The sequence below is a fragment of the Xiphophorus couchianus genome, chromosome 19 (genome assembly GCF_001444195.1).
Source record: "Xiphophorus couchianus chromosome 19, X_couchianus-1.0, whole genome shotgun sequence".
Classification (NCBI taxonomy): domain Eukaryota; kingdom Metazoa; phylum Chordata; class Actinopteri; order Cyprinodontiformes; family Poeciliidae; genus Xiphophorus; species Xiphophorus couchianus.
Genome location: NC_040246.1, coordinates 6,751,755 through 6,779,699, shown reverse-complemented (window position 1 = coordinate 6,779,699; position 27,945 = coordinate 6,751,755). Strand labels below are relative to the sequence as shown.

General features: G+C 39.3%; 2 protein-coding genes across 3 annotated transcripts; both read right to left on the bottom strand.

Annotated features, from left to right (window-relative positions):
* Positions 1-11: 11 nt before the first annotated feature.
* On the bottom strand, positions 12-18,889 carry LOC114134540 (interleukin-6 receptor subunit beta). The gene is made up of 15 exons (XM_028001215.1): positions 18,774-18,889; positions 14,898-15,050; positions 13,261-13,408; positions 11,443-11,603; positions 11,191-11,354; positions 10,690-10,855; positions 8,271-8,353; positions 7,624-7,855; positions 6,426-6,614; positions 6,237-6,341; positions 4,745-4,891; positions 3,627-3,758; positions 3,438-3,534; positions 3,257-3,338; positions 12-2,830 (listed from the first exon to the last, which is right to left on the bottom strand). The coding sequence occupies exons 2-15, from the start codon at positions 14,965-14,967 to the stop codon at positions 2,219-2,221; spliced, it is 2,388 nt and encodes a 795-aa protein (XP_027857016.1). The 5' UTR covers positions 14,968-15,050; positions 18,774-18,889; the 3' UTR covers positions 12-2,218.
* A 1,587-nt stretch (positions 18,890-20,476) lies between these two features.
* On the bottom strand, positions 20,477-26,554 carry spmap2 (sperm microtubule associated protein 2). 2 transcript variants are annotated; one of them, XM_028000007.1, is made up of 7 exons: positions 26,401-26,554; positions 23,295-23,383; positions 23,155-23,216; positions 23,006-23,057; positions 22,564-22,690; positions 20,917-21,073; positions 20,477-20,840 (listed from the first exon to the last, which is right to left on the bottom strand). In XM_028000007.1, exons 2-7 carry the CDS (start codon positions 23,354-23,356, stop codon positions 20,581-20,583), a joined length of 720 nt encoding a protein of 239 aa, XP_027855808.1. In that variant the 5' UTR covers positions 23,357-23,383; positions 26,401-26,554; the 3' UTR covers positions 20,477-20,580. The 2 variants fall into 2 exon arrangements, with proteins under 2 accessions (XP_027855808.1, XP_027855809.1); XM_028000008.1 differs by having other exon boundaries at positions 20,923-21,073.
* Between the last annotated feature and the right edge of the window lie 1,391 nt (positions 26,555-27,945).

Sequence of the window (27,945 nt, the reverse complement as noted above, 5' to 3'; positions counted from 1 at the left end):
AGCGCAGCAAGCAAGATAAAACAAGGGAACTTTACTGTGGTTCATATAACAATAAGTGATCAAAATTACATTCTCCATGCACGGATAAAAGACAGTACAAGCAAAGCCAGGATTATTTAAATCAGTAATTAGGATAAATGAACAAAATATCAGTGAACCTGAGCGATCACAGTCTCTTCTGCACTTTTCTGATTAAGGTGAGTTAAAGTGTCGGCGCCTCTATTGGGAGGGTGCAATAGCTTTAGCTGGCCAGCAGGTGTCAGGGTTGAAACTTTGACTCTTTTTCTGCACATTAGTTAGAAAAGCTTTATCAGTCCGTAACTGTTTGGCCTCAGTGAACTTTGTTACATATGGATAAAAACAGGCTTGAAAAGCCTGATAATATTCCAACTGTGAGGTTTGAATATCCTGGCAGAATGTGCATGTGTGCACTTCATGAAATAAAGGACAGAACTTCATGTGGAAATATTAAAGCAGCATCTAAATAAATCAGCCAGGAAATCAAAGCTTTGGTTTAAGCAAAGTCATGCTAGAAGCTTCTGGAAGGAAACTTTACAAACAAGAAATGTTTGTAAAGTTTAAGGCAAAAAAGTTACAAGAAAATCTAAAACAATAGGCATTTATAAAACATATGTAAAATAGAAATAATGTTGGTCATTCTAACTGAACTAAAAACAGGAAAAGGTTGTAATCTGATTTCAGTTTTACATGGTCACACTTTTTAACCACTTCTTCAAAATATAAAGGACAAGAAAGCACGCATTTCAACTCTCTTTATCACAGTAACTAAAATACGCTGCTCTTTGTAATGTTTTTTTTTCACACCTAAGTTAATTTTAATTTCTGTTAAATATTTTAAACTTTATGTAAAAAATGGGCATCAATAAAGTGGTGTCAACATTTTTCAAGGCCTTTACAGACAGGGCAGATGTTTTAATAAAATCACAAATAACAAAATGCCATTTAAAATATGCTATAAACACGCCTCATTTCTTTGAAGCTGAATCCTACTTTAGTAGTTTGTTTGTTTTTTTGCAGATCTACAAACTAGATGAAGAAGGTTTTTTCACAGTCCCAGGTCACTCTCCAAAATGTTAGAGGAAACAGGAGAAGTTTGATCAGAAAACAAGAAACAAAAATACAACTGCTTGCCATGCTGGAATGCAGTTACATCAAAATTATGCAAGATTTTAGATTCAAATCTGTTAACACAAAATCCCACCAAACAACAAAGGGAAAGCATTGGTTTTCAGCTGCATACATAAATAGAAGTAAAAGTTTGAAACAATCTTATAGGCAATGAGTGAAAGTTAAAGGCACAACAGTTTGCTATTTACAGTTTAAGACATACATTTCATTCCCAATATAAAGTAAAATGGTAAATGGCCTGCACTTGTACAGCGCTTTATCAAATCCAAAGCGCCTCACGCTACATTCACCCATTCACACACACATTCACACACTGATGGTGCTGAGGTCCAGCCTGACAGAGGCGAGGCGGGTGAAGCGTCTTCCTCCTACCAGTTACAGGATGAACTGTCACTGACACCCCACTGGGCATAAAGAGTCAAATATTCACATTTTAAAAACTTCAAAATGGCTCAAATGCTGAAAAAAGCAGCGACTCGACATTTTCACAGCTCTGTGATCATAAATTTAGAGAAATGACTGGAATGTTTAGTGAAACTTTGGCTTACGTAAACTTAACAAGCTTTCCACCAAGTTTTTAAAACAAAGAAATATTGCAACTATCAATAAGAGAATATATATATATATGTATATATACTGTATATATGTGTGAGGTCTGGACGCATTTAGACAGTAACTATATTTACTTTATCTGAAGTTGAATTCCACAACTTTATTTGAAAGAATCATTATTATATGTTTTGACCAAAACATATTAGGTTGCTCTCATGTGACTGGCTGATTCACTAATGGTACAAACTAACCTCAAAAACATTGAGCTCATTGCGAAATATAAATTAGCAAAAATACCAGAGCAGGTAAGCAAAAAGCATTGAAAGCTTTTCCATTGATAGAACGGTATAAATAATTTTTTGACATCTCATTTTTTAAAATGAATGAATAAATAAAAACTGAGATATTATCTGTTTCTAAAATGATACCCCATTGTGATTATCTTTTAGGAGAGACCTATGACACTTCCAACTAGAAAATAAAGTCTTAGTTTACGAAAATAATCTTAAATCTTAACCTAGCGATCAGAGGAGATGTAAGGACCAAACTCCACAGGGGATGAGGATAAATCCACAAAGGCAAGAGAGGGAAATGTTGAAGCAAAGCTGTCCGACGGAAGTTTTCTGTAAGCCGAGTTTAACCTTAGTGAATCAGTCTGATGAGGAAGTGAGACGCAGGAAGGAGGAGTACTGCTGAAGTCTGGTGAGGAATGAAGGCTTTTAAAGCGCTCCAGAGAAAAAGCAAAGGCTTTCTGTTCTTCCAACTCGGTAAACGGGAAGACCGATGACTCGCTGCTTCCATCTGCTGCCTGCTTAATGTCACTACAGCAGATGTTGGGATTCTGACCGGCCTGAGGAGAGGACGGCAGGTACTGGTTGAATTGGTTGAAGAGGACAGTGGAATAGCTGTAGGGCCTGGTGGAAAGATCATTGGCAGACTGGGTCCTGGTCACGTTCGTGATATATCCTCTATCTGATGCTCCGGCTAGGAAAGAGGAGGGCTGCGGGTCAAAATAGAGCTGATTTTTGCAGATGGGTAAATAGCTGTGGGCCCACTCTAGATCTCGCCTCCCGACGACTTCAGGGAAGCTGACTTCTGGCTTCTCTTGTTTCATAATCAGCTTCGTATTCTGAGATTAAAACACACAAGTTATTTTAAGTATCTGCTGTGTGACAGATACAAGCAGATCTGGTGCCTCCAAACCCACAGGATACAACAGAGATAAAAACTTCTGTAGGCTGAGAGTATATAAAGAAGATAAAATATGTCATGTCACTCATCATATTCCTTTAAATCAACTTACTGAACTAAACTCACCTGAAATAGATTGGAAATTAAGTTTTAATGGATTGAACTAAACCGAATCACAGCAGACAGGACCGAATGTTAATAAATTCAATTAAATCAAATGTTAACTGAATTTAAACAAACTGAACTGAACAGTTTGATTGAGATTAATCAAACTGGGTAGTAATAAAATGCAAAATATATGTCTCATAAAGTTCTATCATTTTCTTAAATTAAAACGATCTGAACATTTTCTGAGCCACGTCACCTCGAAGCTGGTCTGAGGGTTCCACCGGGACACGGTGCTGTTAGAAGGATCTGGCACTCCATGACAGAGCTTCTTCTTTATCCTTAAAAATCAGAGGGAGAATTACTCAAATAAAACATACACATCATAAAGAAAGGTTTCTGCTTTACTACAAGAACCAAATCACAGCATTTTATCTTACACTCTCCTCTGAGCCAGCAGGAGTATCAGAATCAGCACCAGTGAAATCAGCAGCAGTGGAACGATGATGCAGATCACTATCGATATTTCCTCAGAGCCTTCACACACGTAAAGCCGAGTTCAAATCACTACAGCAAATGATTTGCAGTATTACGCTGCTTGCTGATATTGAGCGCATGTTGAGCTTTACCAATGTGAACGTTAGCCGGGTTCCCAGCCGGACCAGTACCAGCGACGGTGCTGGCGCGAATGAATATGTCGTAAATACCAGGCGATATATTCTCCAGAGTGTAGCGGTGGACGTGGCCTGGCACAGTTACACCTGCAAAAAGAGTAAAAATAGTTTAAAAGATTTAATTTAATTCAGCGTCAAAGCATCCATATTCCACAAACATGATTTTCACTTTGATTTTATGAGATAGACAAAGAAAACAAATAAACTCGACAGATAAGTAAGATTATCTGAAAAGTGTGGCTTGCACATGTATTCAGTCCCTATCACTCTGAAACACCTAAATAAAATCCAGTGACTTGCTTAGTAAAGAGTCCAGTAATGTCGTTGGTGTGATTTAATCTCAATGTTATATAATGGATTTTTAATGTTTTAAAAAAAGAAGCTTAAAGAGCTAAAATCTATTCATCCAGTTAATTGATTATTCACCAGAATAATTGATTACTAAACTAATCATTAGCTGCAGTTCTGGTTTAGATGAAGACACACTAGATGTGCAAAGGAGGTAGAGTAAACTGCATAGGATCTAACTAACTAACTAACTAACTAACTAACTAAATAAATAAACGAATAAATAAACTTACTAACAAACTAACTAGCTAAATATATAAACGACCTAACAAACTAACTACATAAATAAATATATAAACAAACTAACTAACTAACTAACTAACTAACTAACTAACTAACTAACTAACCAACCAACTAAATAAACGAATAAATAAACTTACTAACAAACTAACTAGCTAAATATATAAACGACCTAACAAACTAACTACATAAATAAATATATAAATGAACTAACTAACTAACTAACTAACTAACTAACTAACTAAGTAAAAATCATAACCAGGTATCATTTTGCTTCCGTTTCTACAGTATATTCCCTACTTTGTGTTGGTCTCTCACATAAAATTCCCTTGCAGTTTCTTTCACAGTCGAGATAGCATTACGAAATAAAAAGTAAATAAAAAAACACAGCAAATATGTCATCATTGTTACTACACCAAAGGAAAGTTCAGCAGCAGTCTGTTTATCCGAGCGAATGAATGATCGGTGTGTGACTCTTTGCTCACTCTTTTCCAGCTGGTTTCTGGTGGTGCAAAAGAGGGCGTAGCTCCGAATGAAGCCATGAAGCCGCTCCACAGGTACGGGACTCCAGCTGAGCTCCACTGAGCTTTCAGAAATGCGCTCCACCCGCGCATCAGGACCAGCTGAGGGCGCTGCGGATGCAGAACGGGAGGAGAAATGTTACAGCTTACTGTAAACAAAAATACTTTTTTTTTCTTTAAAAACACCTGTCTGATTTTGAATACATTTAAAATGTTAGTTTTGAAAAATGTAGCTCTGTCACTGTCGATCAGTCAGTAGGAGGAGTGAAGGAGACAATGAATAAAAATGAACTCAACTACTAAGTTTCTTATACTGATTAATTCAGGGTTTCCCCCCAGAAAACTTGCTAAGCCTGGTGGTAGGGGGCGCTAGTGCAGTCATCCAATGGCCTACTGTGTTTTTGACTTAATAAAGTTTTACGTTTACAGGAAATTTGAAAATATCACCTGGTAATTAGCTATTGTCAAGTCTTGTATATCACCAACAACAACCATAAAGTCTTAAAAAAGGCAAACATAACCCCCCCCCCTTAAAATAAATAAACAAACAATGCTTAGCCTGGTGGGGTTGCAAGTAAAGCCTGGTGACCCGCCAGGCTTATAATGTAAGATTTCAACCATTCTTTTCATTGGATACAGATCAGAAACGGGTTTTGAAGGCGAGTTAATGTATAAGAAGCAGCTGTTTAAGCAGTGAAACATATATTTTTTTAAAAAGACGAGGCACGTTCAGTAGCACAATGAAGGAGTTTCCTACAGCTAATTTTCATGTGTAGACCCTTTGAACGGTGCAGTCCAAGTACTGGGTGGAGACATGTCTTGTTCACTGCAGATGAGGTCCGATCGGAGGCTCAGTGAAAAACTTAAAGATTATTTTAGTGTTTTGTTTAAAAGCTTGGACTGCCTTTGATCATTCTAGTTCAAAATAGTACAGATTAATGTTAAGATTTTAAATGATTTCACTAGTAATCTTATAAAAACAAACAAGTGAGGTGAAAATATTCACTTTTCTTATTTTGGTGCATAACAATTCTGAAGACTAGTTGCCCAGGAACTAAGCACAGGTGTTTCAAAGAAAGCCAAAACCTCACTTTTACTTTCTTAATAAGCCATGACCCCACTCACCATTACAGAACCATGAGTTGTTCTGTATTTTGAAGGAAACTTGAGAAAACGTGTCAGATCATACGTCTGGCAGCTAAAGTAGAATTTGAGCCTCCAACATGACAGTTACTCAGAACTATCATATTGGAGGCTCCTCACTTTCATGAATCTGAAAGTGAGGATTCGGGAAAATGTTCAACGTCAAACACCAACATGTTGCTACAAGAAGTGTCTCCTTCCAATTCCTCCAGCTAAAGAGGGTAAGGCTAAATCTTAAGTGGTGTCCCAATTTTTCCTTGGATATAAAAGACATTTTTATTTTATCTCTTTATATGCTGTGTTGATCACATACTTCCTTGCTGCGTATAAACATGGAGCGTTATACTTTCTCCTGCTCCTTGTTCACCATACAGAGCCTTGACAGAGACAGCGTAACGTTCCATTGCCTTCACTCCCTCTAAAAAGACATAAAAAAAAAAAGTCTGTCATGAAACAATCAAGATGGTTTCCCACTGCAGCGGAGAAGATTCTGCTGGGCTACCTGTGATGATCAGCTTTGTAGAGGAACTATTCAGCTTTTCCCAGTGCAGAACGCTGCTGGTTTCCTCTCTGACTGCAACCCACTCCACCACGAAGCCGCTCACTGACAGATCTGGCGGAGGCCTCCAGCAAACCACCAAGCTGCCGTCACCCAGCGGCGTGGCCGTGAGCTCGGCCGGAGGCGGCGGCTCTGGAGGCACAGAGAAAACAAAGCTGATGCCGACAATGACGGCAAAGCAACGATTCACACAGCCAGTCGTTGACGTCTGACTCAGTTCACCTTGCCGATCAGTGAGTATTATTGTTGCACTGATATTTCAGAAGTCATCTCCATGTTCATGACAAGTATGCACAATGGCTCAGATGGCCTCTACTTTGTGTTCCATCCGGCCTGAGCCAACGGAGTTAGGAAACCAGAAACCTCAATGCCAGCACCATGAATGATACAGAAAGTATTCCTATCTGTTGAACTTTTTCACATTTGGTCTTGAAACAACACCAAACTCCACTGTTGAGAGTATAATTGGGTATTGTAAGGAACTTTTCTGTAATAAAAGTACATTTGTTTCCAGTCTCAAGTCTTATGAAGCCTCTAACAGGTTTTCTTTTTAACCCTTTATGGCCTAAATTTTAAATGTCTGCCTGGATATTTTTGCTTATTTTTATTGTACGAAGTTCTTTAAATGACCTGTGAGTAAATATATTTGCCCATTTATCCATAACAACTGGAATTTTTAATATATAGCAAGTTCTTTTTCGCATTTTACCGTCTATTAAAACAGTACCCCTTAGATTAATTTCACGACCTGCCACGGCGGGGGTGAAATTACCGTAATAACCCGACAATGGCTGGAAAGCGCAAAGTCTCCCCTTTCAGAAAATCTAGGAATTTTCCAGATAGCGCACGGTGTGGCAGAATTACAGCAAATTTTGCTGGATTGCTGGCGCTCCATTTGGAAATTAGAGGTTTAAATTGGTCTGCATTTAGTTTCTTCAGAAAGACTTTGTCTTAACTGAAGAAACCTTTTCACCTGAATGAAAGTTACCATACGCCTCCAGGTAGCATCTCTGATTAACGCTCTTTTAGTTTGTTCTCATCCCAGTAAAATAAATTGAAGCTTGTGGCTTTAAAGCAACCAAACGTAAAGAAGTTCAAGGCGTTTACTATTGCAGGGCAACGTGTCTGGCTGTAGCTCTACCTTTTTCAGAGGAGCCTGAGATCCAGATCCGGGCTACAGGCGATGTCCCTGCAGAGGTGGACGCCGTCAGACTACAGGAGCAACGTCCGGCAGGAAGAGGCAAGCTGCAGGATGTGGTTTCATGCTGCAGTTTTCCACAGCTCCCATAATCGCTAAGATTCAGATCATTCTCTGCCCGACAAGTCACATTGTAGAAGGCAACTCTGCCGTTGGCCAGGAGGCGAGGCAGCGGCTAAATACCACACAAACAAGGAAAGAGACAAAGGAAACTTCAAATTAAGCTGCTCTGACATGACAGATATTATGATCATGCCATGCAAGCCAACAAAAAGGAAGCTGTGGAAGATTTTCTATAATAGTCTCAGAATGGCTCTGAAAAATCCAATAAAGAAACACAAAAGTAATTTCAGGGAGATACGAAAACAAATCAGTTGTGAAACACGGCGATTAAGAAAACTAATCACATCTAAAGATTATTAAACTGTAAAACTCTAAAGCGCAAACGGATGTGCGGGGGACAAATTGGCATTGGAAGTCATGAGTCAAACGCTGAGAGGTGACAGATACACATAAACATACACACACACACACACACACACACACACACACACACACACACACACACACACACACACACACACACACACCTTCCAAAGCAGAGAAATGAGCCTCCATCCGTTCCTGCCGATAAGTCCCACTTCCCTCCAGAGAGCTGGTGCTGCAGACGGGGCTAAAGAAGAGAAGCATGGAAATTACCAAAGTAATTACAAGGAGCCACATGAAAGCACGTCGATACTTTCATTCGAGGCAAGAGCACAACGTCGTTTATTTCACATCGATCAGTTCTTTATTTTACTTGATTTAAACAAGTCAGAAACCCAGTGAAAACACGGCCTTTTAATTTGACGACACTTCTTTTCTGACTCACCTTGCTTACTCTCAACTGAGAGAAAATAAGTCAAACGATAACAAATCCTGACATGCCTGGAAATACATTTTTAAAATCAGTCTCTCCCACACATCTTCCTTTATATGGCTGTGTTTCTCTTTGTACGTGGATCACTAAGGAAAAATCTAACAGCCTCTTAAGGGAATACAACCTGGCAGAGGTAAAAGTGTGTGAGCTATGAAATTATGAGCTACATATCTGGACTATAAAGGGAAAACTGAGGGTGTAGGTTTAGTTTAGGGAGGCGAATCAATTGAAGCTGAATGGAGCTAAGTGCAAGGGCAAACCTCACTGCAAACATCTTGAGACAGAGGCAAATCTTCCAGTAAGACACCCACCCTAAGCTTACAGCCGGGCTACAATGAAATGTATAATGTATTAAAATGGCCTAGTTAAAGTCCAAACCAAAATCCAACTGAAAAGAAGTGCACTGCTGTCATCTAAGTCTTTATATGTCGGACATATTGAGTCAAAGTGTCAAGAGACAGTTGATAAATAAGTTTATCTACGACAGACACTCTGAACACCCTTGACAACAGAACTGATTAGATGTGTGGGATGCGCTCCTCCTACGTTGAAACTATAAAGAGATGATGTATAAACAGATGGAAGATAACATTCATTCATAAAAACATAGCCAACAAACAGCAACAAGCAATGTATCAAAGAAAAATATGGGCTACAAATGTCACGTGACATTAAGGTTTACACACATCAAAACACATCCGCTATACTTGGACAGCGTCTACTAATGTACGGCTTCGCTCGGTGGTTAGTGTCACCAAATAACGCAACTCAAAACCACTGGTGTTTTTTGTTTGTGTCGATTTCTGTGAAAGTCAAAAAGGGGGCCGTTGATCTTTCAGCTGATATGAAACTTTGGATGAATCTTCACGATAAAGCTCCACATTATAGAGCCCTTTCAAATTGAAGCACTTTACTTATGGATAACACAAATAGTCTGGTGTTTCTAAAATCACTCATATCTAACTATGTCTTTCTATATGGAACAAAGATTAGGTCAAATAGAAAAGCTGTATATGAAAAACGAATCCATAATTCAAACGTCTGTATAACTAGATGGAGTCAAAATTACTCCAGACTATAATGCCCAGGTTTTTTTTCATAGTTCTGGTGGTCCTCCGACTTATAGTCCACAGCAACTTATATCAATTCATACTGACGAGCATGAACCAAAGATTTAACATTACCATCTGCAACCATGAGGAAAGCTAATGGCTGAAGGGAAGCTGGCCAGAGTCAGCGGAATGACTCCACAGTTGGATGCTTAAATAATGTGTCAATGGTGCAACTAAGTCCTGATAATTGCCAATTAGAAGAATATACGATTGCCGACAGGCCTTTAAAGAACGCAATGGCTTCTCTATCACTATGGATTTACTGCAGGTGTCTCCGCCCCACTGCGCTGCACCGCGCACTTCGCTGGTTATGGAAAAATCTGACAATGTAGCACAGATCGTCAGAACAACGACAGAGCCGACTTGCTCCTGACCACCCTGATTTAGAAAATGGATATTGGTGTGTCACAAACTGCCAGCAGACTTCCAAACCAAAGCCGATAGTTTCCATATGACTGCTAAAAAGCAAGCTACTGAACACAAAGTGTCACCGGAACCTTACGGACCAGGTCCCCCTGATGTTTGCCAAGTTCTAAATAAATGCGACTTATACTCTGGAGTGACTTATAAAGTCATACAACAAAACATTTACAATATTTTCTGGAATACAAGTCTTTCACCTATTTATTGAAGAATTTTGGCCAAGTCTCCTTAAAACTGCTTCATATAATTTAGGATTAAGGATATTTGTTTCTGCAGAAGTATTTTGAAAGAAGTATTTGGGCTTTGAACTGACAAGCATCAGCATGCTTGACAGATGGTATGTGGTGTGGGTGGTAACATGCTGTTTGATTTGCCTAAATTAAAACTCACTGTGGCGATATATGAAGAGCAGCAGTGAAACTTTCAAACAGGGTATTTTGTGTCTTAAATAACATTTACATATATTTTTTTCTAGCTTCCTATCCTGCTGTGATAATTATCATTGATATAAGCTTATAGTAGTTTTATTATTAAAATAATGTCGTTTCATCTCACCAGCCTCTGCTGTCCTTCCCTGAAATGGGTTGCTCCACTCGCTCCAGGGACTGACCTCGCCCAGGTAACGGTTTCGAATCCGGAGCGTATACGAGGTGTCCGGCTTGAAGAGGCACACCTGGAAAGTGTATCCAGTTACACTCACACTCCTGACCTGAGCATTTACCTGTGTGGACGAGAGAAACAGAACGGCACAAATGAACTTGTGTTAAACAGGACATTATCTGTTTGTTTTTTTTACCAATTCTGTGCGGTTTAGTCTTCCCAATAAAAATATTTGATATTAAAACACTTAACATTTTTCGGTCACTGTTTGCCACTAAATAAGAATTTTTTTTTACTGCCTTAAGTCAATTAGAATCAGCTTTAAAAGTGTATGACTTGGGTCAGATGTCTTGTATGACCCATTCCTCCTGACAGAACAAAAAATCTGTGTAACAATCACACCCTGATGTTGCTATATGAATAAATGTTTTTGATTTCAAATTCGGTACAGCTCACCTCTCCCTCTGGTGTAAACTTCATTTGAGAATCCAGCTGTCCAGCTTCAATTTCTGACGGAGACAGGGGAAAATGAGTCACATTACTGGTCCAGGACACACTCAGGCAGTGAGGGGAACCGTCAACTTGTTGGACGCTGTTCAAACTCGCTGGAGCCAATTTTCCTAAGACAAATAAGACGAGGCAAGGTCAGCAGACGGCACAGGGATGAATGGTGATGCTACAAGTGGGGGAAGACCACCACAGCCTCACCTTCTATTCTTGCAGACTGGCACCGAGTTTTAGATGAAATATTTCCACTTATGCCGTGCGATATGATGCTGATGCAAAACGTGAACCTAAGTCCGGATCCATTGATTCCTGCAGTGCAGCTCAACCCGGTTGTGGTGCAGATGAATGTCGAGCTTTTTGAACTTAAAAATGACACACAGATACAGTGGCTTTAAAAAAGCATGCACACCCCTTCAGGGTCAATGCCTTTTATTGTGACTTTGTGTTATAGATGAAGACAAACTGCAAATTAAAAATAAAACAATCTGACATTTTTCGCTGCTCAGGGAGATGTAGGCTTTGGAGCACAAATATCTTTTAGTATTAAACTTTAATCTTGACTCATTTGCTGATTAATGCTCTTTCTGAGAGATTTCCAAAGCTCAACATATTTTTTTAAAACATAATTCAGCTTTAAATTTCATTGCTGCACACTGATGTTTTTGAGGAGGCTACAATAGCAGATTTTTGTAGTAAAATATATTTGAAAAACAGACAAACAGGTTAAAATACGCAGCTACAACACTAAATACAACAATAAACTGCAACTTTCATTGGTTCATATATGTAAGAGCTGTTGAAATTGCTTTTAAAGAAAACAGGAAAAGAAAAAAAGGAAATTCAAACAATGTGGTCAAAGATAGACATCAACTTGAGAGAAAAAGCTGATTGCAAAATGTAGCATGAAAACAAGCCATGCCAAGATACAAACAGCAACAAGTTTGTAAAATACAACTGGACAGGAAGGAATCTACTAAGTCAATCCCAACAAACCAGTGACTTAGAAACTCTTAGAAAATGTCCAGCATGTGCAACGGATGCTTGCTCCGCAGCGAATGAAAAGGTAGCTGCTGCTTTTCGCCTGATTTCACACAATAACACAATTTTTGATAGAACAGAGTGATAACTTTTTATAGTAATTTAGAAACATCTATATTTAGCAGAAAACCACACCAAGACACAGCTCAGAGGAAGTGCGTGACAACACTTTCCTTATCGAATAAAAACTATCAAAGTTACATCAAAGACAACATCAGAGTCTACATCCTTCCTACCTCAGCAAAACATGTTCCTCAGCATAAAAACCTCAAAGCTGTTTGCTTTTTTTAGTAGAGTATTTCTGCCAGTTAGGACTAATCTGGCTTTCAAATCATTTTTACTAAATGATTGACGGCCCATGCATTGCAGGTGTTATCCACCCCAAAATGCAAACTGAGGAGAGGAATATTCAGGACTGGATATAACTTGCTTTTTAGGAAATATTTCTGAAGAAATTGTAATTGCCAGAGCCAATAACTTCTAACTTGGGAGTAGTTCAGTAGATACAAACATTTACTGTTAAATCAATTTAAAACACATGCAGGTCAATGGCATTTAAAGCCTCCTTAAAAATCTAAGTATTTTATGTTTAAATAAGTGTCAGATTTGCTTCTCGGGGAAAAAACTGTAGATCCTATAATTGTATTTAAACAACTACAACCCACAACACAAGACCTCTATAGTTTCCATTACAGACAAAACCATGTCTAGGATTTGTACGTCTTAAAATAGCCAAAACAAACATAATCAAAAGATTTTTTTTCTTTAAATCACAAGATAATTAAAGCAGTGCCATTAGTTCCTTTGTGTGTGTGTGTTTTTTGTATTTTTAAAAATGGCTTGCATCATTTAAAGAGATAAATTGTGAAGATGCAACAGGCCAAAGTTGTGCTTGTTGCCTAATGACAACATCGTGCCAAACAGAGTTAACAGATTACTCTAACATGCGAAGCCTTTCTGGAGAGGAGCACTCAGTCTCACCTCGGGATTTTTTCAGCTTTAAGGGTATAGTACGTTGCCTGATTGTCTCCAGGCGTCCAGTGGCAGGTGACGTTACTTCGAGGTATAAACACACAGCCGAGCAGCCGCAGCGATTGAGGGACGGTCTTGGTTGTTGCAACAGAGAAGTCTGGAGGATTAAAGATTGTGAACAGCTGGAGTCAACAACATCACAAAGTAAATCCATCCCAAAAAGAAGATTTGTGATGTCCAAAAATATATACAACTAGCTAACAACCAAAACAGACATTTTCTTTCCTTTCAGCAGCATAATGTTATCTTGAAAATTTAGAGAAAGAAAACCAGCATAACCTCTGATTTGAACAGATTTATTCTGTTGAGGTAAAAAAAACAACCACATTAAGAAAGAATAATTACTATCAATATAGTTTAATTTACCAGTGCTGTACTTCCTAGAACCTCTAATAGCCCGTAACACAAATGTAAGCTGTAAACTGATCAGTTTCTATAAACTTCTAATTAGTAATCCATGATTTCTTGTATCCCTAAGTTATAAGATTTGATGCAGACACCCCTTTCTATTATCTGCTCCTCTAAATTGGAAAGACAAAAGAACCTGACATAACAGGACGGTGGATGTTGTTGATCATACAGAATATAGTTACCTGGCTGACTGTAGAATTAAGTTTCTACAGTCAGAGAAAAATGATTTTAAAAAAACCTGACAAAAAGCGTAACAGTTCAGATGAACCTATTCTGTCACGGGGAGGAGGATAGAAAAAAAATGAAGAAAAAAAAAATCAAAGCTGCAGCTAATTTCTCAATTTAAAAAATGTTGGGGGGGGTTATTTTCTATATGCATTTTTAACAGTGGTGTTTAAAAAAGCGCAGGGGGCTGTGTAGAGATGAATAATTTTCTGCTGTTTTACCTCAAGGTTTTACCAGAAGGTCTGTCAAGACGGTGCAGGAGGCTTACTTTGATTTGACAGCCAATCCCGCCCACACAACTACAGGCGACGTAGGCATAAGCTAGCACAAACGTTTTGGACTCCTTCAGCTCAGTAAAAACAAGTCCTACATTCCAGTTAAAGACAGGAATCCGTGCATTTATTTCAACTCCTTGATTTGTTAAGGAGTTGCTAACGCACCCACAGGCTGTACAAGATGTAGCAGTTCGCACCTTTTCTGTAATGGCCCCTAGGCTCTGACTCTTCCTACCTTTGAAAATCAATCCCTCAAATAGTTGATCAATTTAAATTTGTGTTAAACACACATTTCTTTTCATTGGCTTTAAGTTGAAGCTCAGCAGGAGGTCTGTGTGTTTCTGCTAACTCTTATCCAAACAAATTTAAGACTCGTGTTGATTGACTTTTCAGCACAGCTAGTGATCGGATCAGCGAATTTAAAGTACATTTTTAAGTCTTTATATACTAAATCGTGGAGATAAAATATATAACAAGTTATTACAAGCTTGGTAAAGAGAATAGCACTCTACATTGTCGAAGCAGTGAAAGGTTTTGTTGTACATTGCAATTGTTTTACTTTTCTTAATCTGTGAAAAAAAACAAAAAACAATCCCAGATCCCTAATAGGGAAAATATGAACAGAAAGTCAGGTGCTCACAGAATGTTTTGGACAAGAAAAGAAGAGCTTGTTACCCAGACTGAGTCCGCCTCCCAGCAGGAAGGTCCAAACCATGGCTAAACTTCGCTCCATGAACACCCACATGTCGTCTCACTCGGTTTGTCCCATCGTGTTGGCAGCAATTTGGCATAAACGCTCATCTGCTCACACGGCTGAGAAGAGTCATCCTTTAGATGGGATGAATGGGAAAAGGTTGTGGATTTTTTTTTAATTAGTTGCACAACAAGTTACCTTGCAGACATGTCTTTGAGTCTGTAGGCTCCACAGCATTCCTCCTGAACATTGTGACATAAAACTATACCACCAGCAATGACATCATGACATTTATTAAAATAGAAACAAACTGATTTCACAACCTGACAACTTTATCAAATTAGTATGAACATGCAGACTGTGTGTTTCTACGTAATGTGTGCCAGATAGTTAGAATACCTGTAAGTTTAATGGTGGCTCAGGTGTTTCTTGTGTGTAGTATAATGGATTATTTTGCTGGACCAGCAATTTCAAGACTAGTCAACACAAAATAATAAAGTCAAAGAGTTGAGAGACTGACCAGTTCTGGTCAGGGTGAATAAATGTGATTTAAAAAAACTGATTAAACATGAGAATAATGAAAACACAAAGCACTTTAAAAGCTGATATTTTTATTTACCCAAACAACTGAAGGGCATACCCTTAAGTCCTGGTAGATTTAGACTAATCTTCTATTAAACCAAGAAGATTAAATCCGATAGCAAATTATCTGATGTGTGGGAATCAGATGTGTGACAATATGCCTAACAATCTACGTTTCACATGGTTGAAGAGTACTGCTTTTGTTGCATTCATGAGCTATTGAAGGTACAACTGAACTGTTGTTGTAACATTTTTTTTTTGAATGACATCAAGATCTAGACAGTGATTGCTACATTTAGGATGAACCAACTTAAAGCGTAGACACCTCAGTACATTTAACTTTAACTTAATAAATTGGGGTGAAAAAACCTAATGGAACATCTACTTGAGGACCTTTAGTCGACTAAGCTTTTTAAGGATTTCCGGTGAAGTGTTTCCACCATAATCACAATATTTTCTGTAGGTTCAGCTGCCCTCGTACTCAAATTGGTAACCAATTCAATTTAATAAGATGTGCTGTTGGATTTTACAGTGAGGTTTCAACAAATGTTACATTTTTTATCAATTTCATACTGGACCATTGCAATTTTGTAAATATAACAAAACTCAAATCATCATCTGATAAATAAGTCCTCTGCTACAAGAAGCCACAAGATAAAAGGTAAAGTGTGCAAGAGGGAAAAAGAATTGTACAGAATTTGTCATAGTTTATCAGAAACCCCACACTTTTTGTTTCAGGGCTGTAATTCCAGTCAAGACAGAAAGTCCTCCACCTCTGTCTCGTAGGATTGTCATTAATTTGCCATCACAAAGCCATTTTACATTTTCCAGTTGCCCGATCTCAAACCTCACCAGGCTGTAAATGTGCAGGACCAAGTGAGTTGGTGTTGCTTCGATCAGAACAGCACCAAATGATTGCACGCCCTTTACCTATACACACCCTTTTCAGATAAATATCCTTCTATCTTCCAAACAGTAGCTCAGTCACTGAGATTAAAGGAGATCACACCTGAAATAATTAAACCAACAAAAATAGAGAACAAGTTATCCTCCTTGGACAGATTGACTCCAGTTGACAAATTGAACGAAGAAAATGTAAGAAAAAAAAACATGGAAATATGTTAACAAAAATTTGTCAAACACTCATAAAGACATAGCTTGGCAAATTGCCAATCAATGTCCTCCCACGAGGGCTTTCTTGTATAAGGAGCTGTACAGGAAGTCCCCAATGCCCCAGGCCAAAATGTGGGGATGAAGAGACCACCAGACATCTGTTTTGGACATGCCCCTTTGCACAAAAAGTATGGTCCCTAATGTCATCTTGGCTAAACAACTTGTCAGATAATGCTTCTGCATGTTGGCGTTCCAGCTAAAGACTTTTTTTTTCTTTTTTTGCCCTGATTTTTCCTTTACGACAATCCTACAACGTCCTGCAGTGTGTGGTGTGTTACGTGGTGGTGTGTGGAATATGCCCGATCTAGAATCGGGCATATTCAACATTGTCTTGGCCCAATTATCGCAGCCTGTGGGGTTTTTCTCTGACTGGGAACAAGAACTCGACCTGTTGAATGTGACCGGTAGCCAATCAGAAAACGCGGTGACGTAAGAACGGAGGGGAATCCCAAACAGCTGACATGGCAACTGAGAGTCCGATGGACGTCAGAGGTGATATGTGGAAATTTTTTACCTTCATATGTAAAGGTCATTTTTATATATGGTTATTATATGTGGTTATATTTATTCAGTTAAAAATGTTAACTACGAACAAACATAACTCACCTCCAAATCATAGCGCAGCAAATAGAGTAACTCCACCCACCGTCTTTTATCCAACGCCTTTTCTTTTTCTTACGTCTTTTATCGCTTAAAGTGAGTCCACAAACTATCACTGCTGCTTCCACATCGTCATCCGTGTTTGATTATTCTAAAATCACGCATGGTATGTTGGGGGTTTTCTGGATTTTCTTGTGGAATCGGGATGTTCGTGAGTGGAATCGATCGAACCTGTTGGACTTTTATCAGCTTTGTGCTCACAGAAGTTTGGAAAATCGGCCAACAATTCTTAAATCGTGCCTTGTGTGAACCAGACCTAAAACTCACAAGCTCTAATTCTCTCCTCCTCTCGACCACTGCTAATGCTCTGACTCTGGTTGCTATGGTGACGTTTGCATATCCCTTCAAAATAAGATACAGATGCGCCACAAAAACGAACATTTTACTGTCGTGAAAATTTTAACTCAAGATAACGACTAATGGGAGCCCTGAGGTTTTTCTCTGCAACAAGACGGTTCCATCTGGGAGTGATGAGAGACAATGACACCTGATGTGTTGCTTATGCACAGGATGCTTGGTCTCTACATGGAGAAACAGTTTGAAGCTTCATTGCCTTATTAACGAGCCGATCATCATATCATGCAGAGCTTGGACTGTGGGAATCACCTACCGGGATAAATCCATTCTTCTGTGGGCCTTTTCATCTTCACAAACAAACTTTCCAAAGACATTTGATCTGTTTCTTACTCATTTTGCTGCTTGTGGCGCTCAAGACGTAACCGAGAGAATCCGGTTAAAGGATTTTCAAAATAAAAGATCCTCTAGACTCAAATAATACATAAAACGGAAATATTTAATTATTTCTTGCGCGGCCCGGTACTAATTGGTCCACGGACCGGTTACCGGCTCGCGGCCCGGGGGTTGGGGACCACTGTTTTTTAGGACTGTGACCCGTATTTCCTGTCCTGCTTTCCCTTCTGGGTCGAAGGTGTGCAGCCCTCCCCCTGAACGTGGACGCATTTCTAAACATCCACAATAAATATTCCAGGTGTATGTTGTCACTGGAAAACTGGATTTGGTTTTTACCAGCCTACAGTTGAGCGTTATTAAAAGAGGGAGCTATAAAAATGCCACCCCATAAAGTCGACCCAACACCATTAACAGTAATACCCCATGTCCTGCAAGATTATTCATGGAAACGGCAAATATGTTTCTCCCAATTGTTTCGCAGTTTGCTTGATATCATTCCTTTACTCTCAAGTTAAATATGGAGTTAAATATTCATTCAATTAACATCTAACAACATCCAATCTCGGTATCTGAGATCAAATTTCTACTTACAATTTGCCGCATTTGACAACTTCACACGCAGTCTGTTGCGTTCATTTAAATCGATTCGTACCAACACGTGACCCACTCTCTGTTTTCTGTCATTTGTGTCCCACAAAGAGAAATAAAGCGAAATAAAGCAGTCAGAAGCTAGATATTAAAGGCTCACTTACCAGAGAAAGCTTTATCCGGCATGCCAGTGGTCTGTTCGGCAGTGATTGTGCAACATGTGCGGTTCCTGACAGTACGTCTGCACCGCCCCGCTGCGTGTCATTACCCCCCTGAAAAGTGCGGGGAGTGGAGTGGGGTTATTAGACGGTGGTTCGTGACGTCCTCGGTGAGTCCTGATTGGCTTTCTTGTTCAGGTCCTTAAAAATATAGGTTTAATAAACTCTGATCTAATTGACGAAGGGCGCATATTTTCTGCATTTGGGAAGGGCAAAAAAAAAAAAAAAAAATCAGAGATCGTCCAAACTTTTCTAATAAAGAATTTGTTCTTCTGCATTGTCAGCTCTCCCCAATAATGCAATAAAGAGCCACACTTTTCGCTAAAGCGGTCTCCATTGTTACCCCAAGTTGATCGTAAGAGAATGCGCGTTTCAGGATGTATCCGAGTCCTAGTTTGAAGTATTTTCCCTAACTGCATGCTTTATTTTCTGTTCTAATGAGATTCCAGTGATGAAGCAGCATGTCACATCCATAATAGCCCACTTGGTGACAGTCTTGGCTCATAAAACCAACATCAGGCACACATGTACTGTAGGTGTGCCAGCTCCTTCAGAGGAGAGTTTACAGAAAACTATGAAGAATACTTCAACAGAAACATAATTGTTAACTTCCTATGAGTTTCATGCACTGCAGGCCTCAGTTACCTCGGTAAGGTCCAACGTTTGTTATTCAGTAATGAGAAAGAGACAACGATGGGACCCAACCTCAAAGTTACACCTGACAGAAAATGTTAGAAGGACTCAATTTATATGGTGTTTTTACAACCATACTGACCTCTCAAAGACGTTTTACACTAGAGCCACATTTGTGCAGTCGCAGGACACAAATGTGCACACATTCATACACCGACATGCAAACTGGTAGGTAACTTGGGATTAAATACTTTTCCTTTTAAACGGTTCTTCTTGTACTTTAATTTGCAGGAGGTCAGACAGGAGAGAAGGAGGGAAGACATGCAGCAAAGGTCCCAGAGTTGGGAACTGAACCCAGGACCAGTTTATGAAAGACTAATAGGCTTTAGAGAGTCTGATCTACATCTACACTACGCAACCAGTTATTAAGGTCATCAGTTTTCCACACGAGGGCAATCAGGCTTGTATCTTTATCACCTGGCAAATGAAATCGTAATTTGATATTTGTTTTCTATTACTATTACTTTTTCTCATCTGTTTTAAAAAGTTGTTTGAAAATCTGATATATTTAAAATGCAATAAAATAAAATTATTTGCAGTTTAATTAAGCTTAGTTTTTTTTTTTTTTTGGTGGTGGGGGGGGGGGGGGTACCAATTTTCACTGCACCAAAGAATTTTTAAAGAGGTTAAACATGGATTAAAATAGCATGATGACGTAATGGTAAATAACCGCATCATCCGTGAACCATAGTTGGAGCTATCCTAGCTATTTGTTTATTTAAATTGAAAATAAGACATGGTCCCAATGTTAACCCTTGGCAGTTATTGTGCCGTGTCAAAGATACTTGTTTGTAACAACCTTAATAGAAAGTACTTAACCTATAGATTTAAATATTTTAGCTGTGATTAAACATCTTCGCATATGGTCATAACTGACTTTAAGACAACAACTGTAAAACTGTTACCAGACTTGATGAGCTAGGATTCAACCCACAAAAAACACAAAGATTAATAACTCAGGCAATAGGCAGAGCTGGCAAATTTACTGCTGTTTGGAATGAAATGATCTCAGCGAGACGTTTGGTGGTGAAACTAAGAACAACGAACACCTCTCTAGGGACTACATGTAGTGGCGTGATACCTTTGGAGTGCATTTTCGAGGCAGAGGTACAGAGAGCTGCAATGTCCGAGGAGAGGGGTTAGTACAGAGAGCTGCATGGCTAACAACAAATGGGTCATAACCGTCATACACATCTTTCCGTATTTTGGGGCAGGAAAGTTCAAGAAGTCTCTTGGAGGGTATGTAATTTCTGGCTGAGATGGAAACTGGCCAGCATGCTGAGCGATGCCTCTGATACAGCGGATGCTCTGCCCTTGGAACTATAAAGACAAATGCAATCAACAACAAGCAGAGCAACGGCAACATCTGACCAAAAACATTGCATGTGAAACTTACACTCACTCGCTAGCATGCTTAGATGGATCGAGGTCAAATGGGTCATAGGCCGAGGTTCAGATTTGTTGTTAGTTTCAGGTTCAGGACATCGCATCCTTGGCTGGGCGAGCTTGCAAATTCGGGGGGAGGCCACTGCCGTCAGCGACGCTTTACTCACCTACAGAAAACACAACGCAGATAGAGTAGCTCTAGAAAAGTTAGGATCGTAAAGTGTTATCGCCTCACTCTCCTCCCCGACTCTCCCGGTTCCCCTCAGGAGGAACGGTAAAGCTTGTCAGAGTCGATGGAAGGATGGATGGAGCTAAATACTGGGTGTAGTATTAACCGGTAACGTAATTACAGCCACTACCGTAGTACCTATGCATAACATTTATATTTGAGACAATTTAAATGTTATTAGGTCAACAACTACAATAGCCAAAAACACAAACATTTGTCCAATAATATAGTTATTGGAAATTATTGGTGCAGATTTAAAACGCAACAACTGCGGCAGATAATGAAATGCTAAATAAATGATCCATTTCTTGGAAGTAAAATACTTTTTTGCAGTTTTGGGTTCAATGGATATTACATACAGTCATTCAAACATAAGCACTCTCTCCGTGAATATGTTTGTCACACCTATTTAGAGAATTATTTGTTGTACTATTCACTTGAAACGGTTTTAAATAACGCAGCAATGTGGAGTCATAATTTTAGATTATGTGATCCTTTATTTTATTTACTACATGTTGTACAATCAAATATTTTGCTACATCATTAGTTGGGGATTATGTAATTGGTTTTATTACATTTAAAATGGCTAAAATTTTAAATGGTTACTGGTTGCTGCAAAGAACATTCTGTTAGAGTTTTTGCAAAGTGCGAGACTCAAGTGGAGGTTTATGTGCTAGCAGGTTATGACCCTAAACCTACAGAAATTAAGATGTTGTGAGTATCAAGCCCACTGCAATATAATATGACTAAAACTCAGATCCTGAAGATGGTATGCATCATTAAACTCTTCCTGTTGTTTTACAGCATATTGGTGTATGCAAGTATCTGAATCGATCGAACAACTGTTTGTCCCTCTTTCTATCATCTTCTGCCTACATGAGATTGGCTTATAGAGGTAACAGACTCATGGGAAAACCCACACATCTCTCAACTATCTCAAACTATGCAGTTCCCCACAGGAGGCTGTACACTCTCAGACCAGAGTGTACGTATATGTAAATAGCTACTTCAGTGAGATCTAGGTTTATCTCCAGGATTTATTCCTGGAGATAAAGATAAGCATGAAAATTCTTGATTTCTCGACTTTTAAATCTTGTGTAGTAACTACGGACTCTTAATCTCACTCCACCCTTCCCGTATTTACAAAAAAAAACTAAGGAGACTAAATCATTTAAACCCACCTGCCCAAGGAGGAGACTGATAATGAGGATTCAGAAACAAAACTTTTATATCTGTTGGTTCAGCAGGAAACAAAACAAAAGAAATCAGAGTCAAGTGTGCCCACAAGTGTAAAATTTAGTGTACAGGTGCTCTTCAGACCTGATATTCAGGTCTTTTTTTTGTGAGTGGTATGTAGAAAAGAGGCACAATGGGCTACCTCTGGTCACCAGTATAGCAGATTTTAGACATGTACACGTTGCTACTCACAGGTGTTGGTAGAGGGAGTTCAGGCTGCCACCCTGTTGCATGGGGCCGAGGTTGAGCCAGTTGACATAATCGTTCAGATGGGAAGGCATGGAGAGCCCATTTGCTGAGCTTCGTTTTGGGAGCAAGCCTAAAAGAAAAGATAGAAAGAGACACTTTGATCTAGTCATAGTAATATAAAAATGTATGAGGCAAAAATGATAGGAAAGGGAGGCTGACTAGATGAGACATACAGATTTACTTTCCTTTATTTGTTTATAGTAACTATTTGATATACATAACATGGCATGAAAGATGTTTAGCGGCATAGTATATTTTTCAAAACGAGAGATAGGAAAGGTTAAGACAAGTTATAGATAGTACATCAGAGTGCATTTACATGGTAAAAAAAAACAAACCAGAAATCAGAAGAAGACAGGTTCATTCTTCAAACTGCAATATTTACCGGATACGAGAAGTTCGAGTTCTGGTCAAGTCTGCCCAAGTAGGGGCCAACTCTGTGAGAAGCAAGGAAAAACAAAAACAATGCTGTAGCATCACAACAAAAATTTGTGATTTCATACCAAAGAAATTGGGCAAAAATAGAAACCATACTGGGTTGCTTGGTGGCTTCTGTCTTCACAGATGGTTTTCTTTCGAGCCACTGAACAGTTTGACTGAAAAACAAGAGGAGGCTCACTTAAAAACAAGAGAGAAACTGAACAGCAGCAGCTTTTGGTGTTAGTTATTCTTACCGGTCCAGATATTTGAGCTGGTCAGATGTACTGTCAGATGGTTGCTGAATTTCAGGTCCCATGACAGCAGTATAGGCTGATGACACACACTTTGGAAAAAATGTCAAGACACATACATTCCTAATATTGTAATCACACAATTCAATGTATCTAATGGGTATTTTATATGCTAAGACAACATGAAGCAGTGAGAGCCTGGTCACTAAGTGGAAAGACGCTAATACATGGTTTTCAAAACCTTTTACAAAACTAAATCTAAAATAATGTATATAAGGAACACATAATATACATTATGTATATTTGGCTTAATTCATTAAATCAAATGGATTTGCCAAATCAAATCCATTTGACTTGGCAAGCCAAAATAAAATCCAGTGCAACCTTTTGCCTTCTGATATTACACAAAGTAGTTAGTAAATACGGTAAAACTTTGTGTAATTTGTTCTCAGACAGGCCCATGCTAAAGGTAGAGATAATTTAGAAACAATATTCAAAAATTTTGGACATTGTCGAGTCATGATTAGTAAATGGAAATACTATAGTATGGGGTGTGCAGTTAGCACTGTTGCCTTGCAGCAAGAAGATATGGGGTTCTTTCTTCATGGAGTTTGCATGTTTCCTCTGTGTTTGCTTGAGTTTTCTCCTGGTACTCTGATCACATTAATCAGCTTCTCTAAAATTGCCTTCAGGTATGAGTCACCCTGTCCAGAGTTTTCCCAGCCTCATGCCCGAAGACAGATGGAGATAGTCACCAGTCTCAAAGCAAGGTTGCATGTTTTGGGTCAGAGGTTGCACCCAACCTCTGACCCAAATCATAAGTCTTGATTAGGAGTCAGGTCCAACCGGCTTCAACTTTGGGTAAGCCGAAACAACTTAAAATAACATAGATAGTCTCTCTCTTTGTCATATGAAAATGCCAAGAATGAGCTATAAAGCAAACGTTAGCTAAAGTACTGTCACTAGCATGGGCTATCATAAACAGCATGTTATGATAGCATAACATGCTACAATGCTAAGATTTGCTAAAATACAGTGGATAGTGTAAACAATTTACAACCAGGATGTGTGTAAAAACAGAAGCAATAAAACAGTAAAGAGAAGTTTTTCCTTGAAGGTGAGTAAATTTTGCTACTAAGCATCAAACATCGACCACTGTGGCTAGCTAATATCCAGAGGAAACACATGCCATCTAACACAGCACGGATTTACTCTGATTGCTTTACTATCTATATGGATAAGGATATATTAATAATTATAAAAATAATAATATGTTTTATTCATAAGACCTTTTACACCTTGACATCTCAAAGGGTTACAAAAGTCTAAAAACAAAACAAGCAATTGCAATGGATAAAAATAAACACATAAATAAATGAAAGAGGTTCAAATAAACATCTAAGTGAACCAAAAATGTGGCTAAAAAGAAATGTCTTAAGAAATGTTCTTAAAATAGCCAGTGGACTCTGGCGCCCTCAGAGTGTCAGGAAGGGCATGCCATAGATGTGGAGTGGTAGCGCAGAAGGCCTCAGTTTGGTTTTAGGGTGTGTGGAGAAGGTTTGAGAGAGTAGAGTGGTGCAAGCAAGTTGTGCTTTGAGGGTTAAGCAGTTCTTTGAAATAGGTGGGGGCATTTCTGTAGATGAATTGGTGTGAGAGGAGGGAAATCTTGTATTCAATCGTGGTGGAAACGGGAAGCCAGTGGAGACAGTGGAGGTTTGAGGTCATGTTTGTACACTCTCCACTCTCATCAGTACCCTAGCTGCAACATTATGGATATAGTGGAGCTTCTGCAGAATCTTTCTAGGAAACCCAATGAGAAGTGTGTGCGCAGTCTGCAGGTGACAAAGGCATGGGCCAGTTTTTTTGACGTCTGAGGGGGAGAGAATGGGACGGATTTTGGAAATGGTGAAAGAAGGGGGTCTTGCAGAGGGGGTTGACATGAGATTCAAAAGTGAGCTGTGGATCCAGTTTTACACTAAGATTTGTGACTGCTAATGAAAGAAGAATATTGGAAGCAGAGAAGAAGTTGCTGGTTATGGATGATGATTGGGTCTGATGAGAGGATGGCTTCAGTTTTGGAGCTGAGGAGTTGGAGAAAGTTCTGCTCCAGCCAGACCTTTATTTCCTCCAAGCAAGTGTTGAGTTTTGATGAGGTTGCTGGTGATGAATAAGGCTGGGCTGCAACTGTGGCATTTACAGAAAGTATTAAACATGAACATAAATTATAGATGTGCAAATATTTTTTTTCTGGCTGCAACAACTGTGTTTGAGCAAAAAAAATATATATAAAAATTTAACTTGCATTCAGTCGCTGCTGTAAATTCAGTCGCATGTGCGACTGAATTTAACTTGCATTCAGTCGCACATGCGACTTGCATTCAGTCGCATGTGCTGTAATTCAGCACATGCGATCACTGCTTATGTGCCCATATTTATAATCACTTGATTTTAAACAGTACCTGTTTAAGTTTATTTGATTTTGTAATTTATTATAGCTTTATCACTTTATTTTTATGCTTTCTTTTATCTCATTTATCTCTGATGTTCAGCACTTCGTTTCAGCTGTGGCTTTGTAAATAAAATTGGTATTGCTGCTAATTATGATTTATTATTATGCGTCACACATAGCCTGTAATAGAGAAGACAGACATTCCGGCTGATAGGCCTTCGTCTTGATATTGAGACTTTTTTTTCTCTTTTTTTTTTTGCCGTTTCTGGCGATTACACTTACAATTTGCGCAATAGAGAGAGTCTTTCGGGACACGGATCAACTTCACGCTCTTAAAATACAACCATCATTCCCCTCATTAAAGCTCCGTCGGTAAACACAAATGACTAGCTGACTATTTTCATAAGATGTGCTATTGCTCTACACTGAATTAATTCTCCCGAAGCGCAGAAAAAGCCTTGGAAAAACAAATTTCAGTTTTGTTCATGCTCCTGCTATGTAGCGCTGTTTACCGTTTGCCCACCAAGTTGGCGCATTTCTGGGGTAACCTACTTCCGGGTCGGGCTTTTGCGAGAACTATCTACTCTGGACTTTATTTGGAAAGTCTAAAATGGTTGTCAATTTAGGCTGGTCAAATCTCAAGAGTCATGCGGAGCTTACCCCCTTCTGTCTTCTGCCAGTTTGCCTCTAGGCGGCGTACTCGTGCCAAGGTTAGGTCTCCATTGCTACGAACGCTGGCTGCCCTGGTCAGTACTCTGTTGCTATGGTAATTAACCCCACTGACACACAGGTCCGGATGGAATTCTAGAGCTAGCTAGTAGTGATGGAATTTTCGGCTCCTTTTCGAGATGCGGCTCTAATGGCTCTTCTTACTGTGGAGAGCCGGCTCTTTCGGCTCCCCATATATATTTTTGACATTATTAATTAATTAATAGCTTAAACCTAATTTTATAATATTTTGTTTCATTATTGACATTGTTTGGCACTTATGATGAGTAAAAATGCTGCATAACAATGCTATAGCAATACCGATGCGTGTGATGTCCGCATGTGCCTGTGCAGGTTGTTTGTCGAGCCTGCACGATAGGAAATGCTGCCTTTGCACAGTCTGCACTCTGCCCTGGAGCTTGATGTAGCATTAAAATGAGTCCAAATCTTGCTCCGTTTTCTGTCACTCATTTATTTTCACCTATTCAGTTCTCACACTGACTCCCCTTCTTTCTGTGCTTCTTGACCGCTGACTGAGTGTCTGTACATAAACACCTGCCGACGAACGCTATACAGCTTGGCCAACTGCCTGCCGTTTCCACAAAAAGAAGTGGAGATAAACTTTTTTTTCAGTGTTTTCCCGCCACATTATTAATTGAAACTATGTGTGATTGGTCAGATGTGTGGAGCACACCTTGACATGAGGGCAGTGGACCGACCGAGGGAAAAAAACTCTCAGCTCTAGCACTGGCAGTAGAGCAAAACGCGCAAGGAGAGGGAGAAGGGGGGGAGAGACAGCGAGGCACCGCAGGGCAAAAAAAAAAACGATGTGGGGAAAAACTATCGGCTCTGGCACTTGCAGAGCACAAGCACACCGACAGTGAGGCAGAGAGACAGCGATATACTGTAGAAAAAAACCCGGCTCCCAAATAGGATCCTAAAACGGCTCCCACTGTGGAGCCGGTTCCAATCGTTCACTTCAAAGAGCCGGTTCTTAGAGCCGGATCGTTCGCGACCGACACATCACTAAATTCTAGAGCTAGCTAGTCTGACTCAAGAAAAGCAGTCCGAATAACATCTTCCCGTTCAGGAACACTACAGTGGTATCGGAACCATCTTGGTCAGGGCCGTCTGTCTTCTTCGACTGTACCTCATTCACAGTGAAAGCACGTCGGTGTGTGCAGTCCGTTGGTCATGACCAGGCTATGTCAGAAGAGCGGTATGTGTAAGGAAACAAGGGGAGATAATAAAATAATAATAATAATAATAATAATAATAATAGGTCAGTCAGCGACAAACCCACTGACTGCCTCTCTTGTTGGTCGTCAGTTGCACTCAGCCACACTGAAATACGACTTTTCCCAAAAAAAACTTTGGGGCGATTTGGAGGCCACTTGTGGAAAAACCGTATGCGGAATATGCTGTATTTTTTGTTTTTTTTAACAGAGTACATACTTATCTCTGCGAACACAGAGTTAAATGACGTTTCTATGACGA